Source organism: Pseudopodoces humilis, chromosome 2 (assembly GCF_049639895.1).
Source record: "Pseudopodoces humilis isolate 2021_Gansu_Grassland_sample_001 chromosome 2, ASM4963989v1, whole genome shotgun sequence".
Taxonomy (NCBI): domain Eukaryota; kingdom Metazoa; phylum Chordata; class Aves; order Passeriformes; family Paridae; genus Pseudopodoces; species Pseudopodoces humilis.
Window position 1 is genome coordinate 7307145 of NC_142201.1, and position 27198 is coordinate 7334342.

The 27198-nt window shown below is 44.4% G+C and overlaps 1 protein-coding gene across 2 annotated transcripts; it reads right to left on the minus strand.

The window, feature by feature from the left end:
• Positions 1-14299: 14299 nt before the first annotated feature.
• On the minus strand, positions 14300-26141 carry ATP6AP2 (ATPase H+ transporting accessory protein 2). 2 transcript variants are annotated; one of them, XM_005526489.2, is made up of 9 exons: positions 26016-26141; positions 23205-23335; positions 20889-21011; positions 19433-19528; positions 19133-19270; positions 18769-18822; positions 17355-17504; positions 16191-16307; positions 14300-15376 (listed from the first exon to the last, which is right to left on the minus strand). In XM_005526489.2, exons 1-9 carry the CDS (start codon positions 26092-26094, stop codon positions 15182-15184), a joined length of 1083 nt encoding a protein of 360 aa, XP_005526546.1. In that variant the 5' UTR covers positions 26095-26141; the 3' UTR covers positions 14300-15181. The 2 variants fall into 2 exon arrangements, with proteins under 2 accessions (XP_005526546.1, XP_014111115.1); XM_014255640.2 differs by lacking the exon at positions 17355-17504.
• Between the last annotated feature and the right edge of the window lie 1057 nt (positions 26142-27198).

Below are 27198 nucleotides of genomic sequence, written 5' to 3' on the forward strand. Positions count from 1 at the left end.
TTAGTGGAAGAAAGAAGCTTTTGTCATCTGTTGTGGAGTCTGTAATAACAGACTCTTGTCTTATTGTAGAGGCAGGCAAGGTAGAAGCTGGACCTGCATACCACAAAACTGGAGAGACTTATCCAAAAAAGAAACAGCCTCACACTTAATTTCCTGAATTGGATGTTTGTAGATAACTTTGTCAGTAATGACTGAAGGCTCTTGTAATTTAATAAAATGTCCATCCTTAGGAATTACTCTTCATTTAACCGTCGGTATTCTCAAATTTTTGTGGAGTTGAAGCTGGTTTCCTGATTTCCTACAATAGTGACTTTCAGCTGTGCTGCCTCCCTGCCTTTGCAGCTCCCTGCTCAGCTGAAGGATGTTTTAAACTAATTTTAAATATCTGTTAGTGAATGTATTCCAGCCTGCCTTGCTGTCTTCAAGGCTGCTCATTGCCCCTACAACTGTCACAGTGCTTCTTTCTCTGAACCTCTTGCTGCTAGAAATCACCTTTTGGTTGGTGCCCACCTCAGATTTCAGTGTTGAACCTGTGGTTTGTGAGTGGGTTCTGTGTCACTGCTGCTAACCTGTGTGTATCTAACAGATGGTTATACAGCTTCTGCTTCTGAAAAACAAAACCCATCCCCTGGAGTGAAAACCTGCAGTTCTTAAATGCTGCTGCTGCTCAGCTGGAAAGAGCCCATATTTCTGCCTCTTTACAGCTAAACTGATGCTTTAAAATTGAGAGGTGACACAAGGATGTCTGAAAAAGACTGGCTATTGTGCTGGTCACTGGTCTGGTTTTGAGGTGGGAGTATTCCCGTGCCTAAAATCAGCTTCCTGACATGTGTCCAGTACCTGCTGCCCCTTGTGGGAAGGGGCAGGGGATGTGGAATGTGGTGGCAACAGAGCTTCAGCACTTGGAAATAAAAGGGAGAGGAGAGGCCTCCTCACAGGGCAGAGAAAACAAAACATGTCACTACTGACAGATGGTTCTGGACTGACACTCCAAATCCCAGGTGATGTGAAGGTTGAATTTTGTTTTGTATTATACACAGCACTCGTAACATACGCCGCATTTTAAACATTTCTCCTAAATAATTAAATTCTTAAGGAAAACTCTACTAGTAAAAGGAAGTGTTTCCCACTGACCAGAGACACTTTGTTCCTTTCAAAGCAATGATTGTGTATTTACCACTGCAGTTTTAAGTTTTGTTTTTCATGTGTATTTACAACTTCATTTTTTAGTTTCATTTTCCATGTTCAGTCCCTTTTTGTGGCAGCCAGATGATGTAATCACCTGCTGCACTGGGACTATCTGTGGATTCCTTCCTTATGGCAGATTTCTTTTTCCATTTATTTCACTGAAAGTGCTGCAGTGACTCCACATCCTTCAGTACTTCTAGAGGATTCTAAGTTTCTGATCTACCCACCTGTGAGACAAGGATGGGGGCACTGAATTTAAAGAGAGGAAAAATAGTTATTCTGAGCTGATCCACAAGTCTGGCTTAGAAGTGTTAGCCATTGTCAGATGGAAACACATTTTAGGTGTTCAAAAAGCCATGCCCAATGACAGCCATAGATTTTGTGGCTTTCCAGGTAACAAATACTGATCCTGTTAAAGGTTTCCTCAAGATAGAAAATAGGGAAGAGGATTTTTTGAGCCTTGCAAATACTCAGAAAAGGAGCAGAATCCAGGTGAGGTTCTGAGGGGTTTTGGTTTGAAACTAAGTTTAATTCTTTGTTATCTTTCCGTGTTTGAGTGTTCTGCAGGTCGTCTGAGTCTGCAGATGTTTTTTTAACTGAGTTTACAAAGGCTGCGGGGGAACAAGCTCTGATGATAAACTGCTGAGACAAAACAAAGCTCCATAAAACCAGAAGCTGTTTTTCTTTACGAGCTGCAATTTGTCTTTAGGCATGTGCTCAGTTTCATCTGTCAGTTGAAAGTTACTCTGGTTCACAGGCATTTGAAAGCAAAATCTTCTGTATGAAAAATAGACTACTAGGAGAGTATTTGGGTCATTTTAATCAGATCTATGATTAGTCTGTCAAAGGTGTCACTTCAGAAGTTGTGCTACACTGGCCATTTCAGCTCAAGTGGTTGTAGTTGTTCCCCTGGCCCAAATTTTCCATCTACCACGGACTTTCAGAGGTTTTTAAGTTAAGAATGTATTTCGATAAATTAACGTGTAATTGAAATGTGTTAACCATATGTAGCATCGAGGCTGTAATTACCGAGCTGTGACTCTGTGTAACCCCATAATAGCGATGTAATTGAGACTTTCACATTTAGATTAAATCACGCTGACTTCAAGTACGCGACGCTTTTCCGGAGGTGCTCCGGCAGCCGCCGGGGGTTTGCTGCTCAGCGGGTGGGTCATTATTTTGGGGAACGCTTTTAAGGCTGAACTTTGGCTCCGGGAGCATCGCACGCCCGGGAAGCAGGTGCTGAGCTGGCCGTGCCGCTCTCCCGCGTACTCCCAGCTCCGCACGTTCCTCCGGAGCAGGAATTCATTCTTTGGGAAATGAGCCCTGGGAGGGTCCGGCAGGAAGCCGCTCCGGGAGATAAGGGATGCTGAGCGGGGAGGGGCTGGGTGGGGGCCGTGCAGAGCAGCACGGATGCGGGGAGCTCCGGCAGCTTCAATCCCGGGAGTTGGCAGAGCCCCTGGAGCAGGGATGTTCCCTCGCACTGGGCTGCAGAGCTCCCGCTCTCCACAGCCCGTGCTGCGGGACAGCGTGTCCCTGCTGCGGGACAGCGTGTCTGCTGCGGGACAGCGTGTCTGCTGCGGGACAGCGTGTCTGCTGCGGGACAGCGTGTCTCTGCTGCGGGACAGCGTGTCCCCGGTGCGGGACAGCGTGTCTGCTGCGAGACAGCGTGTCTCTGCTGCGGGACAGCGTGTCTGCTGCGAGACAGCGTGTCCCTGCTGCGGGACAGCGTGTCTGCTGCGGGACAGCGTGTCCCCGCTGCGGGACAGCGTGTCTCTGCTGCGGGACAGCGTGTCTCTGCTGCGGGACAGCGTGTCCCTGCTGCGGGACAGCGTGTCCCCAGTGCGGGACAGCGTGTCCCTGCTGCGGGACAGCGTGTCTCTGCTGCGGGACAGCGTGTCCCTGCTGCGGGACAGCGTGTCCCTGCTGCGGGACAGCGTGTCTGCTGCGGGACAGCGTGTCTCTGCTGCGGGACAGCGTGTCTGCTGCGGGACAGCGTGTCTGCTGCGGGACAGCGTGTCCCCGGTGCGGGACAGCGTGTCTCTGCTGCGGGACAGCGTGTCCCCGGTGCGGGACAGCGTGTCTCTGCTGCGGGACAGCGTGTCTGCTGCGGGACAGCGTGTCCCCGGTGCAGGACAGCGTGTCTCTGCTGCGGGACAGCGTGTCTCTGCTGCGGGACAGCGTGTCCCTGCTGCGGGACAGCGTGTCCCCAGTGCGGGACAGCGTGTCCCTGCTGCGGGACAGTGTGTCCCCGGTGCGGGACAGCGCTCCGCAGCTCAGCCCTGCCATGACAGGTGTTCCTCCTGCCGTGACGCTCCAGCTCCACAGGGAGCTCCACAGGGAGCTGCCTTTGGAAGGCATCACTCCTGCTAGCAGAGCACCGGGGCTTTCACCTGCGCCCCGACTCTGGAGAGCAGCGGCTGAAGGGGGGGAGCTTGTCAGGAATTACAAAAAAAGGCGGTGTGAATGCTCCAGGGTGGGAAGGGGTTTGCTGATATCCTGCCCTGTGTTAGGGCAGGCAGCTCCCCGGGCTCAGGGGGTTCAGGTAAGAAGGGGTCCCCTCGCTCTCTGCCACACCTGGGGATGTGCCTCCCTCATGGATGTCTAACCCTTCTCAGGGTCACTGCAGATGATCAAAACCGGACAGAGTTCTCTACCCTCGGGAAAGCTGCCTGTGGCCGTGAAGCACTCACATCTCCACACAGTCGTGACCTGGTGTGAGGGCAGGGAACCCCAGCTCTCACCTGCAGCCCCCCGGGACCCCCGGGCCAGCCCAGCCCTCAGCAGCCTGCCCAGAGCCCTCCTGGTGCCCTGCCTGCTGCCACGGCGCTGCTCCCGGGCAGCACAACGCTCCTTCCCACAACTTCATTTTTGAGGCTTCCTCCGTGAGGAGTACGCTGTTGAAAGCAGCTGGCAAGCTGGCAAAGCAGCATTTAAAAGAGACAGAGAAAAGCACTCCTGTCCTTTGGAGCTGATTTTGCAGCAGAAGGAGGGAGGGGGCGGCTGGGGGGCTGCAGGCCAGGCTGGGCCTTGCTGTGCTTTTGGCACAGATCTCTGCAATGTCGATCCCAAAAAACGGGGACAGAGCCAGCCTGGCACAGGGCTGGGAGCTGGGGTGGTGCCTCTGGGGCTGCTCTCACATGAGCTCCCGCCTTGCTGCTCTAGGAGAGGAGAGGATGATTGAGAGGATGATAGGACAGGACTATTTCAGTTGGAGAGGACCTACAAGGATCTTTTAGTCCAACTGCCTGACCAGTTCAAGGCTGACCAAAATTTAAATCACATTGTTAAGGGCATTATTCAAATGCCTCTTGAACACTGGCAAGCTTGGGGCATTGACCACCTCTTCAGGAAGCCTGTTCCAGTGTTTGACCATCTCTCAGTAAAGAAATGCTTCCTGATGTCCAGTCCAAATGTCTCCTGACAGTGCAGGTTTGAGCCATTCCCATGCATTCTGTCCCTGGATCTTTTGGGAGAAGAGCTCAACATCTCCTCTCTATTTCCCCTCCTCAGGAAGCTGCAGGGAGCAATGAGGCTGCCCCAGCCTCTTCCAAAGGAGACACACCCAGAGCCTTCAACCACTGTTGATATATTTTATATATTAGTAAAGGCCTGTATGCACAAACCAGCCTTTGAAATAAGTTGTGATATTAGGGGCTAAAATCCTTGAAACTTGCCTGCAGAAGAGAGAGTAAAGCAAAACAATATTCTTGTGTACAAGGATAAGAATGTAAACCTGTGTGTGTTAGCCAATAGTAGCTTGCTCTGTCCGCAGACCCTGTAGAACCCTATAAAAGGTGTGCTAAAGATAGAAATAAACGGCCTTCACGATTACTTCTGTGAAGACTGGTGAATAGCTGGCAGTCTCTCAATAAACCACTCCTCACAGGACATTCCTTCCAGCCTTTTTCACCAGCTTTGTTGCCCTCCTCTGGACACACTCAAGGATTTCAACATCCTTGTTAAACAGACAGGCCCAGCACAGAGTACAGTGGGATAACCACTGCTGGCACCTCGCTGTGCCATGTCTGGTGCCCCCCGGGATGGGCTCTGCTCTCCTGGCTGCTGGAGCAACACTTTTCAGTGTGTTTCCAGCCACTCCTCTCCCCCTCGTACTTGCAAGGTTGCTGCCTGTGAAGTGCTGAGATGTTGTAGGAGCTTGTCATGGTTTCCACAGCCAGCTGGGAAACCACGTTGTTCACCCTGCAAGTGCCCCCACAGAAGCTACTCCACAGCCTGACACTGGGATTATCACACACTGCTGCTGTGCAGTAAGAGCCAACACTTTGACTTGCTGATCTGTGTAAACATCAGCTAGCAGCACAGATACATCTTGTTTATTTACATCTGTGCTCTGTCCTGCCATCAAAAGGGGGACAAGGACAAGGCAAAGAAAAGAGGTGATTGTGTACATGTGCCATCAACGATCTTGAAGAAAGAAAAAATAAAGGAAAAATGGATGTATGCTTTAATGACTTGGGCAGCCTGTAAAGCTGACTGATACCTAGGGATTTAAATATGTGAAAATAGCTATTTTGATAACAGTACTGTGTGAGAACTGAAGTGTAACTTCAAATACTGCTGGGACCTCCTCCCCCACCACTGAAGCAGCTGGTTGAGCCTAGCTCAGTCCTGCTTGGCTGTCACCTCAGTGCCCAGAGGAGAGCTGCCAGCTCCAAGCTGAGATCTAACCTGTGTTTGAACCCAGCTTTACCCTTTCCACCTGCTCTGCACTCAGAGTTCAAGTTTTCCAGTTCAGCTCTCGATTAAGGTGTCAGGACACCACACCAGAAGCTGCTGAGTGGCTCTCCCAGCAGCACCATGCCAGCAGCTGCTGCTCCAGCAGCCGGGCAGGAGTCGGCTGGGAACCCAGGCGCGGACCTTGGCTTTTCCAGGCAACTCTTGGCACCCACAGTGGTCCCATTGTTAAGTTTTCTGCTTGCAGGGGTCTCCAAAGGGTGGTCTGTGTTGAAATGTGTGCTTCCTCTGCTAGATAAAGTGGGCCAGGTAGGGACTCGGGCTTGCTGTGCGGAAGCTGCAGGACAGCAAGATCCCTGGCTCCGTGTGGGACTGCTCCAGTGAGATCTCTGCAGGCTGTATTGGCTCAGGCTGAGTGTGGAAGAGTTAGGGTGTGAGTCAGTCAGGGATGTTTGCCCCAGGGGCCCACACTGGGTCACTTTGCAGTGTAGGCACAGTCTCTCCCTTTCACAAAGCTCCATGATGAATGTACAGGCGTAATATGCACATTCAGGGTAGCTCTGGATGCTTGGAAACAATATATTCCTTATGATTTCTGTGGGCTGGAATTTACCTTGGGAGCAACTGCTGCGCTGGGTGGTGCCTTTCCTTTCATGGGTTCTCACAGACAGGAACCAGGGCAATCTTTAGAAATAAAATAATTATTTTCTATGCTCCAGGTGCCCAGATCCACGCACAGTTGGTCATAGTCAACTTGAATTCATTTTAGATTTGAAAACACACTTGGTAGCGCGGAATCAGGTTTGTAAGTTGCTTTTCTCGACACACTTTTGCATTTGTTTTTCCTCTTTGTTTTGTTGCAGATGGGTGCCTTAAAAAAACCCAGAGTTTGCCTACACACCTCCTGCCTCTTGCTCACTGCACAGCTTGGCACAGCGTGGTACCATGCATGTGCAACTCTTACCCAAGAGTCAGCTGCTCGAAAAGGGAACGATTTCTGGAGATTTTCAGGGACAATGTTGAAGGAATCAGCCTTTTATTCAAACACACTGTTGTTTGCAGATGCAAACAGTACATCCTGGCCATCCTGGAAGAGGATTATTCCAGGCTGTTTCATTTATTTCAAACCCCAGTGGCATTCAAGGTGGGGTAGTGACTGCAGGCAGTTTGCTGAGGCCCGAGGTGACCCATCAGCTGTGTGGGTTCTGTTGTGCAGATTTACTTGGCTTGTGGGCAGATTAAAGTTTTTGGGCCAGCTTGGTGGAGCACAGCAGCTCTCCTTCATTCTTTTAACTTTTAGGACCATAGACATCAGTAGAAAGTTACAGAGGTGACCATGACCAGAGTATTTCCCCACTGTGCAGGGTGTTTGTGGGCAGCAGTGCCAGAACTGAGCTCAGCACAGTCGTGGCCTTCCAGGGGCACTGCTGCAGCTCTTCCCTTATCCCTGGCGGGTTGGAGACCTCAGAGAACTGGTGTTCCTCAGAAATGAGAGTTTCTTCTTCCTCATGTCCAAAGGGATTTGGGAGGGAGACGTGAGATTCACTGTGTGCAGTGCAGAAGGTGACACTGCTCATACAGATGTAAAAAGAAAAATAAAACTAGGAGTTCTGCTTCGCATTCCATAAGAAATGTAGAACTGGCAGTGCCCTCCTGTGTCTCCCAACCCAGATCCATTACAGGCAAATGTGCTGTAAAATGCTGTTTATAAACTTGGCAGGCTCTGTCTCAATTACGGGCTTTTGCCTGAACTCCCAACTCCTTCCTCCCCGTATCCCCAGCAAGGGAGGCTCGTGGAGATCCTCACTGCTCTGAGCTTCGTGGTGCACTACAGAGATAAAGTCAGCCAGAGAAAGCTGTGAGCATGAGGTGATATTTGTAAGAATCCAAGGAAAAAAACTGCCCTTTTTCCCATCTTGATCCAGTCCCTTTGGGCAGTTAGGATTAGAGTCAGGCAGCTGCTCTTAAATTGTGATTTTAGAAGCATCTTGCTTCTTTCTTTGTCAAAAAGAACAACAAAATCCACACAGCCACAGGTCTCTCAAAGACTGATCTTAAAGCTAACGAGGAGTGGAGGCAGCAGAGGGAGGAGAGCAGCAGGGCCTGGCCCAGAGGTGCCTGGTGTCCTGCAGAGGGCTGGAGAGAAGAACAGCCCCTGGATGCTTCTTCCCTCCTTCCCCATGGCCTCTCTATAGCCCTGGTGCCGGGACATCCCCCCTGCAATGGAGAGGGAGCCAGAACATCCTTCCTGCATCACTGTTTTCCTTCAGTGCTTTCCATACCTTCATTTTTAAGGAAACAGATCAAAGTCTTACTCTGATTCTCTTTGCTTTTCCAAATTTTCCTCCCCATCTGAATCACACAGTCATTCAAATACATAAATAAAAGTAACCTACTCCATCCCATCCGAAATCTTTGCCAGGGTGTCCCAGGCAGGCTCAGCCCAGTTCAGGGAGTGGCAGAGAGAAGCTCAAAGCTGATGAAATGAAGATCACCTGGGCTGTGCAGGAACAGGCCAGCCCTGGAGAATTCATTCACGTTCAGAATGAATTCATTCATTCCCTGAGTGAGGGATGCCCTGAGGAATAATGTTCTATGTAGGAGTACTTAATTCCATCAGAATAGTCTTGTCCATTTGTGCTACTCCAGCACTTGCAGGAGATGCAGATTATAAAGGACTTTTTGAAGGACTGGAGTGCAGAGGCTACAATGCTTTGAAAAACAGAAATATGACCAAAGCCAAATTTTAACAGAGACCAGAGAGGAAGAGCTTGAGGAGAAAAAAAATGGAGTTAAGTATGCAAATGTGTTTATTTTCCAGCTAAGATAAAGCTGCATGTTACAGGGAAATTTGTAAAGGAATTTGTCAGTATTTAAAGACTTCCGCTTTTTAGATTTTTTTCCCTCTGCCAAATAGTTAATTTAGGCTACAGTAACCAATTACTCCTACACAGTGCTGGAAATGATGGCAAGTAGGACTTGTTTCACCACTTCCAACAGTCTGAATATTTCAGCAGCTGTGGAATTTTTAAAGAAGCAGGTCTGTGGCATTAAAGTGGCCAAACACAGTGTGGAAAGAAGAAATAAACCTGATTCCTGTGCTGATGAATTCCTGGGGACCTGAGTTAACAGAAAAAAAAAATCAAACAAAGAAACAAAACTAAAACAAAAAGAATAAAGAATAAAAGCAAAGTAAAACTAAACAAAACAAAAATAAAGGGGAAAAAGGTAGCAGAGGAGGAAGTAAACTGCAGACTGGTTGTGCTACTCCAGCCTGGACAGTCTGGAGACAGGAAGCTGGTCTCATGACAAGATCATGACTCCAATTGTGACAAGTTCAGAGGTGGCTTTCCAGAGTGATGTTCCCAGGATGGAATGGTTTGTCTGTCTATTATCCCCTCAGCAGGAGCACAGGAGCCTCCAGCTCTGCCCTGGGATGGCCAGGGAGGCAGACTTGGAGGGAGCACCTGAAATCACTTTCTAACATTTCAGGCTTTTCAGTGCTGTTTGTGTCCTGGGGAGGTGTGAGGAGCCATCCCCTCCGACTCCCTCTGTCTCTCTTTAGTGCTGAGTCTTCCTTGGATAAAACATGGTAGCTAAGGGACAAAGGAGAAATTAAAGTGACCCTTGTGCTGCAGGCTGACACTGAGGCTGTCACGCTCCAACAGTTACTGTTTGTGTCCTGCTTATTGTCCTAATTCACTTGTGCTTATTTTTGATGGATTATTTTGTTTTTCTCCAGAAGTAACACACATCAAAGACAGCTTCTGGTCAGCATCACCTGTGGGATGATAGTGGTATAGGCAGAGTTTACCTGCAGATGTTTTTCCTGGACATCTTTTTTCAGGTGGATGTATTCTTGTTCATCTTTGGAGTTTATAAATCCTCATTTTTAGAAAATATTTTTAAATACTTTTTTTTTTTTTCCTCTCCTTTAAAATATGGAAAGAGCTTAAATGTACTTTCACTTTTCACTAATAGTACTGTTTTTAATGGAGGGAGGAAGGTTCTTCCAGGGTTTAATTTGTAAAGACTAATATAACACTCTGTGTGTGTGCACAAACATGCAGGAAGGCAATCAAAACCATCTCATATATAGAGAAAGCTTATCTTAGTTTGTGCTTTTTCCAGTTAAGCCTCCTCACCCCATCTGCTTCTCTGCATGACTGACAGCTGATTGCAATTCCTATTTCTAGCCTGTTTTCCTGTCAGGTTATCCAGAGCTGCTACCATTTGGGTGCCGTCAGGCTTCCCTGGGAACACGACCCCATTCAGCCATGGAACAGAGCCTCCCTGATCCCAAGGAATCCACCACAGCCAAGGACACAGCTCCCTGGAGATTTCCAGAGGGGAGAACTGCACACTCACCAGGGGCAGAGGTGGTTCAGACTCATGTGTCTCCAAAGGAGTCAGAGGTGCTCTGGAGTCAGCAGCTCTGCTATGGGTAGCACTGGCAGCAGAATGTGGCTGCCTCTTGACTCTGCAGCCTGCAGGAAAGTTGGGATGGGCCCATGTAAAAGAATTGGTACAGCTGTTTTTATGTGTTTTTCCTCTTTTTATTTTTTTTTCTACAGCAGAGACTAAAAGTGACAGAAATAGTTGAGAGCTTTTTTTTCCAAGCTGATGCTGTACCACAGTCAATATTTTGATTGATCACCTGCTGTAGGGCATGGTTGGAGCCCCCATTTACCTCTTCAGTGTTCCAAATGCTCTGACTGATCACTCAAGTATTGCAGCAGACTTTTTTTTATATCAATTGCTTTGGTACTTGGAACATTCTATTGTAAAGAAGTATTTAAAAAACAGGGGTTGATCAGTAGATTGGAATAGATTGGCAGCACTGAAGTCATTCAAGTTTGTGACTTTACAGTGCTGGCTATCAGCTACCAGCTAAAATACTGTGAATTTATCTTAGCCACTGCTCCTATGTCCCTGGCCTAATGAAAAGTGTACGTTCACTAGATTAAGGACATATAAATTTGTCATCACAAATTCATGCACTGGAGCATAATTAAGTGGAATTTGACTGCCTTTGTGATTTTGTGCAACCACAAATTTTGTTCCCCATAAGAAACATTTTAAACATTTTTATTATGTATATTCATGCCCAGAACTGAGCTATGTGTTTTTGTTGATGTTGGGTGACATCAACAACAATACGAAATTTGATTGCCAGAGTCCTTTAATGTGAATCCTTTAATTAAGGTTCCATCCTTCAGCAACAGAGGGATCTCTTTAAGCTCTGAAGGCACACTAGCAAGGCCAGTCACTATTCAGGGATGGGATTTATATTCTAGGTGCTGTCTTCAACCACTGTAGAATACAGATGCAGAACATGCCTTTTTGACCTATTCTAGAAAATAATTCCTGAGAGTTACAGAGATCCAGGAGAATCTCGACACTTCCAGAGCACTGGAACTCCCATGCACTCCTGGTTTTAGACAGCCCCATCTCCTGCCTGCCAAACACAGACACCATCAGTAGCAGCTGTTTTTCCAGCAGTTCAGGTGGGAGAGGGCACAGGAGCAGACTATTTGGATGCTTGGCTTTGTGCCATCCATCAGTTTCTGCTGTTTAATTGAGAGGAGTGTGACCACCTGGGCTTTCTGTCCCCTGTCCCTCAGCCCTGGGCAGGCAGGACACGTTGCACAAGGCAGGGTGGTGATTTCACACCATGAGCTGTAGGAGCCCTTTACTGCTCACTTCCTCCACAGCAATGCTCTGCACTAGTGGCACTACAGGACAGGAAATAAACTTCTGGGTTCCCCTTTTTTTTTTCAGGATTCTTTTCAGGATTCTGTCTTCCTTGATCTGGCTCCTTTTCTGTCCTGCAATACTTATGTGAAAATGTTCTCCTTGCTTCTACAAAGATGAAAATTCTTAAGAATATGGTTCAGGGCCTGCAGAGGGGAAAAGAAAAAATGCAGGAGAGTCCCAAACCCTCACTTGAGAAAAAAAAAATTTTTTTTAGAGAACATTTGTGACTTTTAGCTCAAAGGACCCATTTCACCATAGCCAAAAACGGTGTCAGTATAGGATTCAGAATGTCGTTGTTTTGGAAGGTTTTTGTTTTGTTATGAGAGATGCTCGTCTCCTTACCTAGACTCTGGCAGTGTGCTTCTTAGATCCATAAAGGGTGACCTATAAATCTCAGCAATCACTTGCCAGGTTGCTCAACATTTGCATTTCAATGTCATTTCTTCATTTCCACTTCCTTTTTTTAGACATAACATTTACACATTTCAGATCTGCTTTAGGCTTCCCTTGCCTGTGTGTTGCTACAGCTGCAAGAACTCTGAAAGTTGCCATTCCTGCCACAGAGAAGTCTGGAAAGGTGATGCAGGCTTACAAAGGCTGATTATACCTCCCTCTGTCAGGTTTAGACTTTGGGGCATTATCTAGAAAAAGCAGCATACTGACTCTCCAAAGAGCCCTTTATTTTAGGGCTAATTTTCTCTTTATTTTTTTGATACCTAAGTATCAAAAGCAACACTCAGTCTTCAATTCCGACTCAGGATCCTCTCCTTCTTCAGAGAGTTCAGCACTTCCTGAGAACAGATTAGGTACACCCCAAGCCAAATACTGGACAAGACCAGGGTCTGAAGAAGACCAAATCAAATACACATCACCCTTTGCGCCAGAGGCCAAACTCCCCAAAGAAAAACTCTCTTTGGTGATGAGATCACTACTCCTGAGCAGCTGCATCCTAAACCCACTGACAGCACACTGTGGAGCCTGTCCCAGCCTGGTGAAAGCTTCTTGCTGCCAAATATTGCAAAACAACCCTCCTGCCCTTCTCACTTTGGGCACACAGGATCCCAATACCAGCTGTTATTTTCCTTGCATTCTCTTCCTGCCTCGGCTTCTCCCTGTTGTCTTCCTTCACAGAACTTCATCTGACAGTTTTGCTGCTTTCATCATAGCTCTGTACACAAAACCTATGATTTCTGCTGTATCAAATAAATCTTCTTACAATTTATATTCTTGGGGTGATTAAAGAGAATCAAGAGCAGGTGTGGTAGTGCTGGTAGCACTTCCATTTTAATTAACTTAATTCTAAGTATGAAAAGGCTATTCCTGGCTCAGTGATCAGAATTGTAATTGCCTGTTTGATTAGCAGTTATGGACTAATGCTGTTGTATAATAAAGTGTGTCTGGCTTTCTTGACTCACACTGAAGTACAGGGGTTCTGGTGTGGTTCAAAATGCAGCCTGTGCTGCACAAAGCATTTGGTATTTAAGACACAGCACACATGACAGTGCTCAAAAGTACCTTTAGTACCAGCTGGAGGCCTACAGCCATGGAAAGGAACTATTGTGGTAGTGACAGAAGTGGGAATTGCAATTCACCCTTCAAACTAGTCTAAGACCAGCTTTAAAAAGTAAAATTAGAGCCTACACCAGCAGCTGGGAGAGCTGACAGGCAGAGACCATCTTAATGGCAGGTCCTGCATTTGAAAAAATTCTACACTGCCAACTTCACACTGACTACAATACAACTGTTAAATATTTACCACTAATTTACACAGTCCTTTTAAACAACCAGCTCCTGTAAAACTCTGTACCAGTATTTGAAGTAGACTGCTAATCTGATCAAACCTCTGAATCCGCTGTTAGAGATGACAAATTGCTATTTAGATACTGCACTGGGAATGTTTAGATACTGTATTAGCAATAAATCTAATCATAATCATTGACATAATCACTGTGTCCTACTTCTCACACCTGGCTGAGAGCCTTCCCTTGACTACTCTGTCACAGTGTGTTACAGAGTGTTCAATAATTACATTTCTGGCAGAGAAACTGCCAGTGCAACTCTTCCTTTCCATCTACTGGTATCAATCATCCAGATTAACTTTAAATGCCATTACAAGTAATTTCGAGTGATTATAACATACACTGAACCAGATTTCTTGGACTCGGGCAAACCTGCAATTTGCTCATATAAACCTGAATCACTGTCCAGGATCTCCAAGACATGAACAATTTCAATGCCCCCAATTCAGACATTCCCAGTAAATGAGACTAATTCAGTGAGAACATCTTTTCTGGAACAATTATCTCCTAGCAGCAGAGAAAGTTTAGTATATTAGAGGGCAAGGTGATAAAGAAGTAGTTTCCATTTATGCTGCTGTAAGTCTGGAAGATCTTTTACCACAAGAGTAAATGAATTTCTAAGAAGGAGGTAGTTGTAAAAAAGACCCAAGCCAGAGATCAACCACTTGTTCTAATTATACTCACTATCTGGTTTTGGAAAATCTACACAAGGCAATTCTTCTTTTGAAGGACAGTTAAAACTAAACTGCTGCAGGCTTAGGGCCACTGTCACACATCAGATGCTGCCACACCTGCCCTGGTCAGCTGAACAAATCCTAAACAGAAGTAGCCACATCTACAAAGCCACAAGGAATAAATGCATTCCAGAACAACTGTTCTTTGTTTTATTGAATGGTTGAAGCAAGACTGTAATCCAGGCATACTTAAATCAAGTGTTGGTCCACTCTTATAATCAAAAAGAACTTACTTTTTTTTTTAATAATAATAACATCAACACAAATGGAAGGAACATGAAGCATCATAACAGGAACTTTCAACTGTACATGACATTAGCCCATGACCAGACTGGTGCTACTTCAGGATTTACAGACTGCATTGTACAGACCAACCACAGCAGTGTTATTCACCTCCCAACAATTAAAGTTCTGGGGTGACCCTTCTGTGTACAGCTCACCTCTGAGCCACCAACATGAGAGCAAAATGCCATTTATGCTACTAGAGTCCTAGGCTGATAGAAATATTTCTATACTTAGTATTTTACTGAAGAATATTTACTTTCCTCTCTGAAGTTACACATAACCATTATAAATATTTACATCAAAGATTTACAGGTGGTTCATAATATACAACACAACAATTTAGCGATAATTTTTGATTTTCCAGTGTCAAAGTTTCAAATAACACGTTGCTATTGTAATTTCAGTTTATCTGGTTTGCACAGGCAGTACAGGGCATTTCAAAAACTCATGTTGCAGGATTAAAAAAATGGAATGATGTCACTTTAATAACAATTACTCCTGGGAGTGCTGTTTTGGTTTTTTAAACAAACAGATTTCAACTTCTAAATCCCATCTGGTGCTACTACTAACATTTAAAATAGTCTTGAAAGGAGGAGAAAATACTTATAAATACACCTTCAAAAAACTTCCACAATTAACCATGTCAGAATATTTGTTTTCCACACAGGCTCAAGGAGACCTTTCTCTTCATCATCTTCCTGTGCTGAAATATGGTGCAGTTCAATCCATTCTTATCTTCTGATTTGTCATCCTATAAATAATGCTGTCATAGCCAGGATCCATGTTCCAGAGGTTGTAGGAAATAACTATCACAGCTAAAGCAAGACCTATCATCATCCACAGAACAATGTTGAAGATTACAGAGTAGTCGTAGTTATATGGATAGGCAAGATTATATGGATTTTCTTCTTTACTCTGCAATAAAGAAAATATTTATTACTTTAAAGTGAGCTTGCACACCAAACATCTTTTGACTCCATCCAAAGTCTGAGCAACCTAAGTAAGAGAGTTGCACTTTTGTCTAGACAAATCTGATGTAAGGGCACAGAATGCAAAGAAATGATTATGCGAGTGGCATCAATGGAATCCAAAAGAGAAAGGTGACAGGAAAATGAAACCCAAAGTGCTGAACCTGGGGCAGAACAATCCAGGTGACAGCACAGGCTGGGGATTGAGCAGCTGGGCAGCTGCAGAGAGGGAGTGGAGATCCTGGCAGACAAGGGGAATAGGAACCAACAGTGCCTCTGGAATGACACAGGACAACTGCATCCTGGACTGTGTCTGGAGACCAGCAAGGAAAATGTGTTTTCCCACAGCTGGGAGGCAGGACTTGCATGCACTGAGGAGACAACACAGTAAGGCAAATTCTAACAAGGCACAAAGGAAAAAGTTTTCACCATTAAAGTGGTTAATACTTTGGAGCAAGAGAGGCTGTGGGACTTCCAGGGATGGACTTTTCAAGAACTTGGCTGGACAAGAACCTGAGCAACTTGATCTAGCTCCTAAATTAGTCCTGCTTTGAGCAGTAGGTTGGACTGGATGACCTCCACAGCCCTCCTCAAGTGAAGTTACTTTATGACAAAGTGAAGATCAAGGCAAGGAAGTAAGCTGCACCCACACCTAAGTCATAGTCAGTATTTTAGTCCTTAAAAATAGTTAAACTCAGGTGAACTGATTCACTTTGGATCACTTTTAATAAGTAAGATGTAGAAAAATGTGGCTCTACTACCTGTGAAGCCTGGAGAATGGAGCGAGTCTTCCTTGAAAGGGGAGAGTTAAACTCCTTCACAGCCACCACTTCTACTACTGCATTCCCACCATACAGATTAAACATCTCATCTGCAAACTGGAAAAGAAAAGGTGGTTTAATTAAAAGCCTAGAACATAGCCAAGAATTAAGCAGAGTTTTGTTAGCAAGATGTAGTAAAACAAAAGATGTCAGCTTCAGGAATAATTATGGAAAATTATAAAGGTTTACTCTGTTTTAGAATTTCACTAAGTGTCAACCTTCCCCTGGCTTACAAGGCCTCTTTGAAACCCCCAATCACTGTTCAACAGACTGTGGCTTATGCCTTCTTTCTGGGCTGAAACTTACTCTTTTATCCCTTTTAAAAAAGGACATGTGCACATCCCCACATCATTTCCTAACTATGTGTCTTGGTTCCAACAAAATATTTAGGTTCTCAAACTCCCACTGGGAAACCATGCATCTGAATATCTTAATCTGGTCCACATGTTAATATGTCTAACGTTTAAATGCATTTGCTTAAAGTCAAAGAGGCCAAAGAGCAATGCTCAGAGAAAACAAATATTTGGCTTAACAAATTGATGTTTTTAAATTTTTTCATCACACTTCAGAAACTCTCAAAAGTGGCTGATCTTAATAAAAATTTAACTAATTATTGCATAAGACCTGCTGAAGAATTCTTTTCTTGAGCACACTGATGGATGAACAGCAGTTATTTTAAAGTCTTAGAAATTTACATTTACATACCTTTGTGGGCAAGGGTAAACTAAACACTGCACCTTGGGATAAAGATATTTCCACATTTCCAAGAGCCTCTATTTGTGAGACATTCTGATGCTTTTAAATGCAAGGTGTTTGTTTAAAGAAACAACCATATCAAGTCATGTTGATACAAGGTTTCAGTACACCCCTACTCCATTATTCAAAATATCTAAACATATTGTAGAATCATGCCAACATTTTCCAGAGAGGCAAATTGTAACATTCAATTTTATAACTAAACAACAGCATTTTTAAAACCAAACAACAAAAACAAGCATGAGGCAAGCCAGCACTAATGAAATTACATCTCACTTCTTTGCAGTTAAAATAAAAATTATTTTCTTAGTATTACCATGAGTTTTGTTCATTAGGTAGACAATATACCTTTTGCAAAGAGTCTACAAGAATTTGAGAAGCATCCTTGAACTGCTGAGAGTCTTCCCCATATCGTTTTCCAACCTCTTCCAAACCAGACAGTTCCAGGGAATAAAGGTCTGGAGAGTGATCTTTGGCTAAGTGCTTGTGTCGAGACAGCTTTGGCACAACATTGAGGGCAGAAAGAAATTAATTCATACACAGGTTACTTTAAAAACATGTTGCTCAAAATCAGTTTACTTGGACTAATCCAGCCTCATTTTTTACAGTCATGTTCCATAATTAGGAAATGGAAGTCTCATCAACTTAACTAGAAGACGCCCATAATTGTTTTAATTCTACAGAAGCAAGCAGATGATCATTATGTAGCATCTGTTCCTAACATGAGGTTACATACACGTAACAGAGGGTGTACTAGAAAGAAATAGAATACTTATTGACATCAGTGTCTTTGTTCTGTACTTGCCATGAAAATAAAACTCAGAGAAAACAAAGACTTAGATACTATCATTTCTTTGTTTGAAGCTGGCCCTTGCAAAGCTCAGTAGGTTGTAACTTCTACCCTGTGTTGTCCATGTACAAAAGTAGTTTATTTGAGAAGTATCATCCCATAGTCAGAAAATCCAACAAATACAATCCAAATTATCTCAAAGCAGAGTAGTGACACTCTTGCATTTTTGCAGGTGAGAAGATGCAGCACTGATATTTGCCTGCACAAGACAACAGTCTCTGAAAACAAGGAATTTAATCCCATCATCCCAACGGCAGCATTTCTAGCCTGCAAAACAAAACCAAGTTGTTCTACCTCATTTTCTCAAGAGCCCCATTTCTGTCCACTAGCCCTTTAACTAATGTGAATTTTTGAGTTTTTCCACAACTTTCTTTCACTTCAGTAGTTAAGGGCTGCTGCAACAAAGACCCACTAAAACAAAACCTAAACCACAGCAACAAGACAGCAGCTTCTTAGTAAAAGAATTCTCAGAATTAAAAGCTCACCCCTCCATTGAAGCACTTCTACCACCATCACTATTCATGGCACAAAAGTAATTTGTCTTTTCAAATAAAGTGCTATTTTGAAGTAAAATGGTGGGCAGGGCAAAGAACATGTTCTTAACTACCATTATACTTCTCAAGTTAAGCAGCAAAGAAAGCCCCAGCAAATTCTTGATTGAGTATTTCAAAATTCCCTGTTCTGACCAAACACAACACAAAAGAAAACTACAGATGATTAAGGTTCTCATTCACAATTGCAGTGGTGGGGCTGATACAAATAGAATGCGTTATTTAAACTGATGGAACCAGCTGATGACAAACTAGAATATGTATCACTGGTTGCCAAGTATCCTGGCTATGGCTTCTCTATTTTAAAGATCTCTGAAGTTTGTGACACAAGACAGGGGAAAAATGTTTCAAAGAGCCTTACCAGGCTTGTAATATCACGTAGGACTTGAAGTTCTGACAGAAAAAGCAAGTCAACCTGAGGGAAGAGGTAGAGACAGTTATTTCCTTTGATGAAACCCAAGTTGGAGAAGTCTTGTTTCATTGCAAGTATTTTATAACAGTTGTCTGCTACAACATCAGAACATGCTAGATGGAAATGACTCTTTTAATAAAGTTACTTAGAAAAAAATGCTTGAACTTTGTTAATTCAATTAGAAAAAATTAGGAGTGGGCTCTTAAGCAAAGAAAGAGGGAAGAAAAAGCAGGAAAGGAGATAAGCACAAGCTAACTAAGAATATTAGAAAAAAGAAACCCCACAGAAGTTCCCACTGATGAATGAGTTTTACCTCATTGTTCCTGCTGAGGGAGTTGAGAGGGAGGGAGCTGAGGATGGAGTTGTCCTGGAACAGGCGGTTCCGGAGCTGGCGCAGTGTGACAGAGAGATCCTCAAACACAGCGTTGGCCTTGCCCACCATGTACACCCTCTGCAGGAACAGACACTGGTCACTGACAGCACAGGCTCCTGCTCAGTTTCTCCAGTCACACACTAATAACCAGTCATGCTTGCCATCTCCAATCCAGAACTTCATGTGATCAGCTGGGTTTGCACCAGCCACACAAGGAACCAGGAGTGAAGCAATACTCACTTCCTCACTGGGGGCCAGCTGCAACACCACGGGCGTCTCCTCAGAAAACAGAGCATGGATGGCATTTGCAACACTGTCCAGACTGAAAGGAACAGCCTGGAAGACAAAGTCTAGTCAGATTTTTGGGCTAAACAGGGGCTATTGATCTTAACTAAAAAAGAAAAGTAAAGGGTATGACATTTCCAAAGTGATGTTAAGTAATGTGCAAACCTATGTGCAAAACAAAACATCACCTGTGTATCTATGAATAGACATTTTATTTATGTGGCAGACACAAAATATTCTTAAGAACTCCAACGGACCATGACTGTGAATTAAGAAGATTATTTAGGCTTAGAGCATAGCCTTGTTTATGGCCTTGTTATAAAACAAGACCAAGAAATATAGAAACAATGCAAAAGGGAAACAATCTCACTGCAAAGTGGAAAGTTATGAACCACAAAAAAGTGATGGTGAAAATATACCAGTAGAAAGAGCAACTGCTGAAAAAAAAAAAAAGACACATAAAAAAGCCTACTAAAAAGAAAAGAAATGCTAGCACATTATAATGCCATTACTGGAAAGCTAGTAGAACTGTTAGTTTTTTTAAACACTTGTGGGTTTTATTAAAAAAAGAAGCAGAACGGAACATTTCCATTCACTACTCAAAGTGTCCTATGACAGGAGAAGCAACGGCATAGATTTAAACCCAGGAAATTTTAACAACACAAGAACAAAGTTTTTTACTCCAAGGGTGGTCTAATACTGGCAGAGGTTGTCCAAAGGTCAGAGTCTCCATTTGTGGGGATGCTCATATCCTTACTGAACACAGTGCCAGTCAGCCTGCTCTGGCTGATCCTGCTTGATCATGGCATTGGATGAGATGATTTCCAGAGTTCCCTTCCAACCTAGAGGATTCTCCATTGCTGTAACAAGCCTAAGAAGCTTTTGTAAAGACAGTGATAGGTAAACCTAATGTGTGTTGATTTCTTCTTGATACAATGTAATAGAAAGGCATCTCTAAGTGCTGTATTTCATAATCAAGTACTTGAAGAAAACTCAAAAGACCACTTAGAGGGCAACAGAGTATATAAAGAAATCAACTCCATATAAAATGTTATCACACACACAGCTGAAGCAAAAAACTCAACAATTCTGATTTTGAAGTATTAAGTTACTGTGGGAAGAAGTGGATTGGCACAAATTAAAATTAGCTGTCTTTCAAGGAGAACATGCTTTGGTCAAACAAAGCATGTTGAACTGAACTCAACACAGGAAGCCCTGAGTGATCTCAAGGGCCTCCTGCCTTGTTCAGAATCCTAACTAGATTACTGATCCATCAGTTTAGGGGATATGCAAACTTCAAGTGAAGTAGGAAATAAATGAACACCAGGAACTACAGCAGAGAATCATGTACTTGTCATTAGACCACAGGAGTCCCAGGAATCACATGACAATTCCAAATGTGGATACTCACATTCTCAATGGGGTAAGAAAACCCTTTCACAGGCAGCTTGTCCACACCCTTCACTGTCACCAGCACAGTGGCTTGAGGCCGGTGAAACAGATCACCCACACCCAGCCCAGGCCAGGGGAGGTCCTAGTACAAAAGACAAAAAAAAAAAGGTGTATTTCACAGGCAAAGAGAAGAGCCCTTCCCAGCATTCAAGCAAAACAACTTATTATCCTGCTAATGCCTCTGTGCAGGACAGCCTATTGGAAATCTCATGGGGAAGTAAGTTAATACTACACTGCTTTCATCCTGAGCAATGCCAGCCAACCATGAAGGAACTGTTAGTTTAAAAGCTGCCAGTAGCTTCATAGCAAAATCTACACTAAGAAAACATCATAAATAATGGATACATGAGGAGTTATTTCCCATAATTAAATTATAAATACTTTAGTCTGTATTTAGTAAGTGAAGGCTGAACTTAAAAAACCCACTAACATCTTGATATTTTCAGTACAAGAAAGAAAAAGGGTGGAAAGGAAGGGGAACGGGAATGTGTCAATCACAGCAACAGGCAACTAAAATGTACAAATTTGCACAGAAATATAAAAAGATTTCTTAGTAGCTTACTACAATTACAAATCAGTAAGAGCACAGTGGAGGCTACCTGACTGGTTTATTCAGGCACAAAATACAAATTCATCTGTCTGGAATAAAAGTAAACAGATTTTCCCACTTATGTAAATGACATAACTGCCCTTATTTTTTTATTTTTGAAAGCAAATTTAATTGTATTTTAGAATTAAATGTCATTGATGTTATGATTTGTATCACCTCACAGAAACAAAGGAAAAATGCTTTAAAGCATCATCAGGGACAAAATGGGGTTTGATTTTGTTTTCCTTTAACAAGGGAATAACATTGAATGACTCTGAGAACTCCCAATGTAATGCACTAAGAATTCCAAATTCTCTACAGTGGCCTTGCTGCACTGTCAATTTATGTTCCTAGACTACAGCTTTGATTTCAGCTGCAAAAGAAGTGCCTGGGCCCTGCAGTACTCTCCTTACCAGGGCTGGAAGCTGCCCACACAGTGATCTCTCTGCCTTAGCGACAGCTTTTAGGAACTCTCAGTTCCAGGGCTGAACTGAATAATCATTCAAACACTTCCTTCCCTGTCTGCTTCTAGGATTTGAATTAATAGTAACAGAGAACTATTTCTAAAGGATGCTACAGACCCATCACAACAAATGAATCCCAAGCTGTGGCAAAGAGTGAGTACTGAAACACTTTGTTCAATGACCTATCTCTGGATGACCAGGATGCCAAATGGACAGGGCCAAACTCCATTGTTTTTCTGGGTGTCTTTATAGGCAACGCACACATTCAATATATTGTTTTTTTCTGATAAAATAATCAAAATTTACTCCTTAGTCATACTACTCATATAAGTTTGTTACTAGTTTGATAACAGAAAAAGCAGAATTGATTGACAGCAAGGTATTTTCAAATTCCAAAACACAGGCTAAGCAGCCTTGCATTCAAACCAGCCTTATCAGACCTCTCCCCTAGCTGATGTATGGAAGAAATGAGAACTGGCTGCCCTCACCAGCACTGTGAGAACACCTCAGCCTGCAGATTTCAGTATCTGGCTGCACACAGACACTGCCAAAGATATCTGGCTATTACACTTTCATCTACTGCTTCAACAACCACTCATCCCTGCTGAAGCCCAGCAAAAAAATTCATTGGCAAGATGGAATCAATCCAAGGGCTCCTGCTCATGTGCCCCACTTTAAACATTGCTAAAGTTACATTTGAATACTTAATGTGGAGAAACACTACCACAAATCATGTTTCCAAGGTTTTGGATTATTTCTTAAGTAACCAACACATTTGCTCTAACTCTGCTCAGCAGACAGGCTTGCTGACCTGACAAAATGCCTGCCTTGCCGAGCCATTTCTCAATCTTCAGATTACTCAGGAGCAGAGCCCTAGAGAGAGCTTTTGTGCAAGAAGTGACAGCGCATCCACGGATTCTCAGTTTGTGACCACAGATGGGGGGCATACAGCTCACAGCTGGGTCTCAGAGGAACAGCACTGGAAAGCCTCTGTAGCCTTCCTTCTACAGCTGGTGACTCAAATTAGCCAGCTAGCACAGCTTCTGGCTGCTCATATGACCCACACAGCTCTGTCCTGGAAACCACCTCTATCAAGTCGTGCATTCCTCAAGACAAACAGGGAAATGTTTTATATATTCCAGCACATGACAGGAAGATTTGCATCTTGAGTGAGCAGGTCTGTAGCTTTAGAGACGTTTCACAATCAAGACTTGGAACGTACTTCTTCAACAGAAAAGCCCATGGTCAATGCAGCAACATCTGGGATCCGCTCGCCCGGAATCGGCCAACTTCCATCTCGGAAAACAACCGACTGAGGTGATCGTAAGATACTGAATTCACCACCACATACACCTAAAAAACACATAAAAAGCTGTCAGAGCTCCTGCAATCTTTTCCTTTACATAACAGGGAAAAGATCATATTTGAGCTTTCGTTCCTTCTTCCTCCCTCCCATACCTATCAGTTTATGGAAAGCCAGGAATGTGGACTGATCATTTTAATGCTCTGGAATACAAGATAAGGTTTCTATACAGCAATGACTAAGAATGAACAGATCCAAATTAACAAAAGCAGGACAATTATTCAAACAACATCACAGCACAGTTCTGTGTAAGAAGCTACTAGTAGTCTTACAGTTCAGACCTGGTAAAGTGAACTCTCAATGGAGCCAGGCAGACTCCAAAATCCTGTTAAGCTCACAAAGCACCAACACAGCTTTGTTTGCTTCCAGGACTGCTTGGCACAACACCTCTGTTCATGCAGGCAACAGCCAGAGCCACTGAGCCCAGAGCCAGGAAGTCCAGTGGAATTTGTCAGTGCTGACTTAAACCAGGCACTGCTGGGACAACCTGGCTCCTGCAGAACAGCTCTGGTGTCCCTGCTCTGCCTCCTCCATCTCATGACAACGTGAGATGTTTGTCTCCCCTGGATGCAGCACTGGACCCCAGTTGATTGTGTGGAGCCACAGTCTGCAACACTGTGTTTTCACTCCTCTGGGATCCCCCTTCACTCTCTTCCCCATTACCTTGAATAGCTAAGATGACTAAAAGCATATTTCTAAACTGTTTTATGATAACAGTAATTTACTGCATAATAAAGTCAGAAAGGACTCCACAGATATAAGAGAAGGGCTTGTTTCAACCTGGCTTCCTATCTTAAAGTCACTTAGGCACAGCTGCAATACTGTGTATACCAAAATTTATCTAAATAAATTTTAAAACTGATTTGGTATATATAAACAGCAACATACACAATGCAAAATTTCAGGCATATGCTCCCCAGTGAGCAATCTGAGTAGGCTACCATCAGAAAACTGATTTGATACAAGAAAATCAAGTCATAGAGTAATAACTGCAGGCCTGTATGTTCAAGTTCTAATTATACAATGAATCTGACTGCATACCTCAAAATCACATGAATAAGGTAACTGTCTAAAGAAAATAGAAGTATTTATTCATATCAGCACTGAAAATTGGTTACTAATCCAAGAAGTTATATACAATAGTTTTCCAGGGCATCTACAAATCTAAAGGCTATTAACAAAAACAATGCAATACCATAATTGATGTGTTGTGCAGCTAAAACCTTCCCTAATATTAATTTAACTAATGTGACCTTGAAGATGCTGTTCCAAAGCCTGGCTCATGATCATGCATACAAATGTTGACAGTAAATCTGAGCTATGTTATGATAAACACACCAAAGGACAAAGTTCTGAGGTGCAGGCTGGGAGAGGGGGCAAAAGGAAGGAAAGAGGCCAAATCAAGTGATATTCATGGAGTAGATTAAAGAATTTATTTAGATTGATGTGTTCCTTGGGTGGCCTGCTACCAATTTTAATGGTGGATCAATCCACATTTTGAAAGGCAGAAACGTTTCCAGACCAACTTCTCTAAGTAAGAATTTACAAAATGGCTACAAATCCATAGGATTTCACATGCTGCTCTCCACAAGGCTGTTACACAGTCACATTACTTAGGACAAAATGGCTTACTTAAGGCAGGATTGTTCAGGTGGATAAAATCAGAACACTAACCCTTCACAGCTGAATTTGCCTCACTAGACTTGTTCAAGATTACAATTAAATTTGATGTTGGGAACACCAATTGCCTACTGAATAGTTAACCTAATTCCTACCCCACCAAAGTTGTACCTCAGGTTCTCAAAAGCCTTTGTGAACCTGGAGAGCGAAAGGAACATTGAGTGAGAAATATTTACAGGGCCTGGAAGTGCCATTACAAACCTGACTCACAGCAGGTAACTGAGAGGCTACAGTGACCACAGAAACAGCTCAGAAGAACGTGAAAATTCATATGCAATAACAAAATTATGTGTGTCTATCACAGAATCATCAGAGTTGGGAGACACCTTTAAGACCAAGTCCAATCATCAACCACTGTAACCCCTAAACCACAACACCAGATCACCCAGTGCCAGGTCCAGATGCCCCTTAAACACCTCCAGGGGTGGTGACTCCACCACGTCCCTGGGCAACCTATTGCAATGCCTCAGCCTGGCAGTGGAAAAATTTTTTCTAGTATCTGATCTGAATCCCTCTGTCTCAGCTTATAGAACTGGACTTTAACCTAATTTTTGTACAGTATAAATTAATTTAATAAAGTAACATGTTATATATAATTATACATATGCATTAGGAAAATCTACAACATATAATCGAATTTTATATAATAATTTTGTGATATAAAAATAATTTTATATAACGAGTTTATACAATAAAATTATAGAAACTTTTAATTTAATATAAATCAGCCCTTGGATTGAAAGGGACAGGATAAAAGGGTTCGAGCACCGTCTCTGAAGGTGGATGGGGGGTGGGGGCAGGGAGTCCCCCGCTCCCACCCCTGGGTCCTGAACCTGGCACCCAGACACAGACAGCCCTCCTCACCTTCCCCTTTCACCTTTCCCCCTCCCCAGCACTGCGGCCCAGCCCCTTTCCCGCAATCTCCCCCTGCAGCGGCCCTCCCCGCTCCCCTCGGCGCTCCCCCGCGCCGGCCCGTCTCCGCTCACCCACCGGCGACACAGACCGCTGCCACCAGCGCCGCGAGCCCCAGGGCCCGGCCAGCCCCGCCGCGCCGCCCCATGACCGCCATGAGCCGCCGCCGGGCCGCGGGGCCGACACACACACCGAGCGCCCCGCCCGCCGCCTGACGGACAGCCACCTCAGCCAATCGGCGAGGTGTATTGAGGATGAATGGGCGGGACTCGACAGAGCTGACCAATCGCCGGCGTAGCGTCATCCCTGTCACGGGGCTGTGCAGTCAGCTGCCCCGCCGGGGGCGCAGTATGTATTTGAGTGGCGTTCCCACTTGGCCAATCAGATCTCGAGAGGTCTCTGCACCATTTTCCTCCCCGCACTGTAAACCCAGAGAGAGCGGCGAGGAGGCGGAGCCAACTGACAGCTGATTCAGCCAATCGGAGCGCGAGGGTAGGGGGTTTGCTCCGCCCACGCGCTTCAGCCTAAAAGTGACGGGGCGGGGCAAAGCTGTGATTGACAGTCGAATGCACCATTCAGAGAGCAAGGCGCCGGCTCCACCCTCTCGGCAGCCGTGTGGCGAGGGGGTGTTGGGGTGTGGGGCCGTGCGGGGTTCGTTCTGTAACTGTAGTTATCCTCGTCCTTCCCCTTGTCTATGCCCCCGCCTTCAGTGGTTTCTTCCTTAAATATTCTTGAGAACATCCATAGTAACAAATTCCATGACTGCCCCAGCCATGCTCATCTCACTTCAGCTATCGCTGCCACTGATAGGAAGACGCAGGTGGTGCATTTTGGTCAGCGTATGTTTAATATTCCTGTAATATGCCGTGATCATTACAATCAAGGGAGGTGGTCCTGCTCCTCAGCCCTGTGAGGATCTCCTGGAGTGCTGTGTCCAGCTCTGGGCTCCTCAGGACAGGAGAGACACGGAGCTCCTGGAGCAGATCCAGCAGAGGGTGACAGAAGATGGAGGGACTGGAGCATCTCAGTGAGGAAAGGCTGAGGGAGCTGGGCCTGTTCAGCCTCGAGAAGAGAGGGCTGAGAGGGGCCCTCATGCCTGTGTGTCAGTGTCTGCAGGGAGGGGACAGGGGATGGAGCAGGCTCTGCTCTGTGGGGCCGTGGGACAAGAGGAATGTACAGATGGATGTACAGAGGATCCACCTGAACATGAGGAGGAATTTCTTTCCTGTGAGGAGACCGAGCACTGGGACTGATCAGAGAA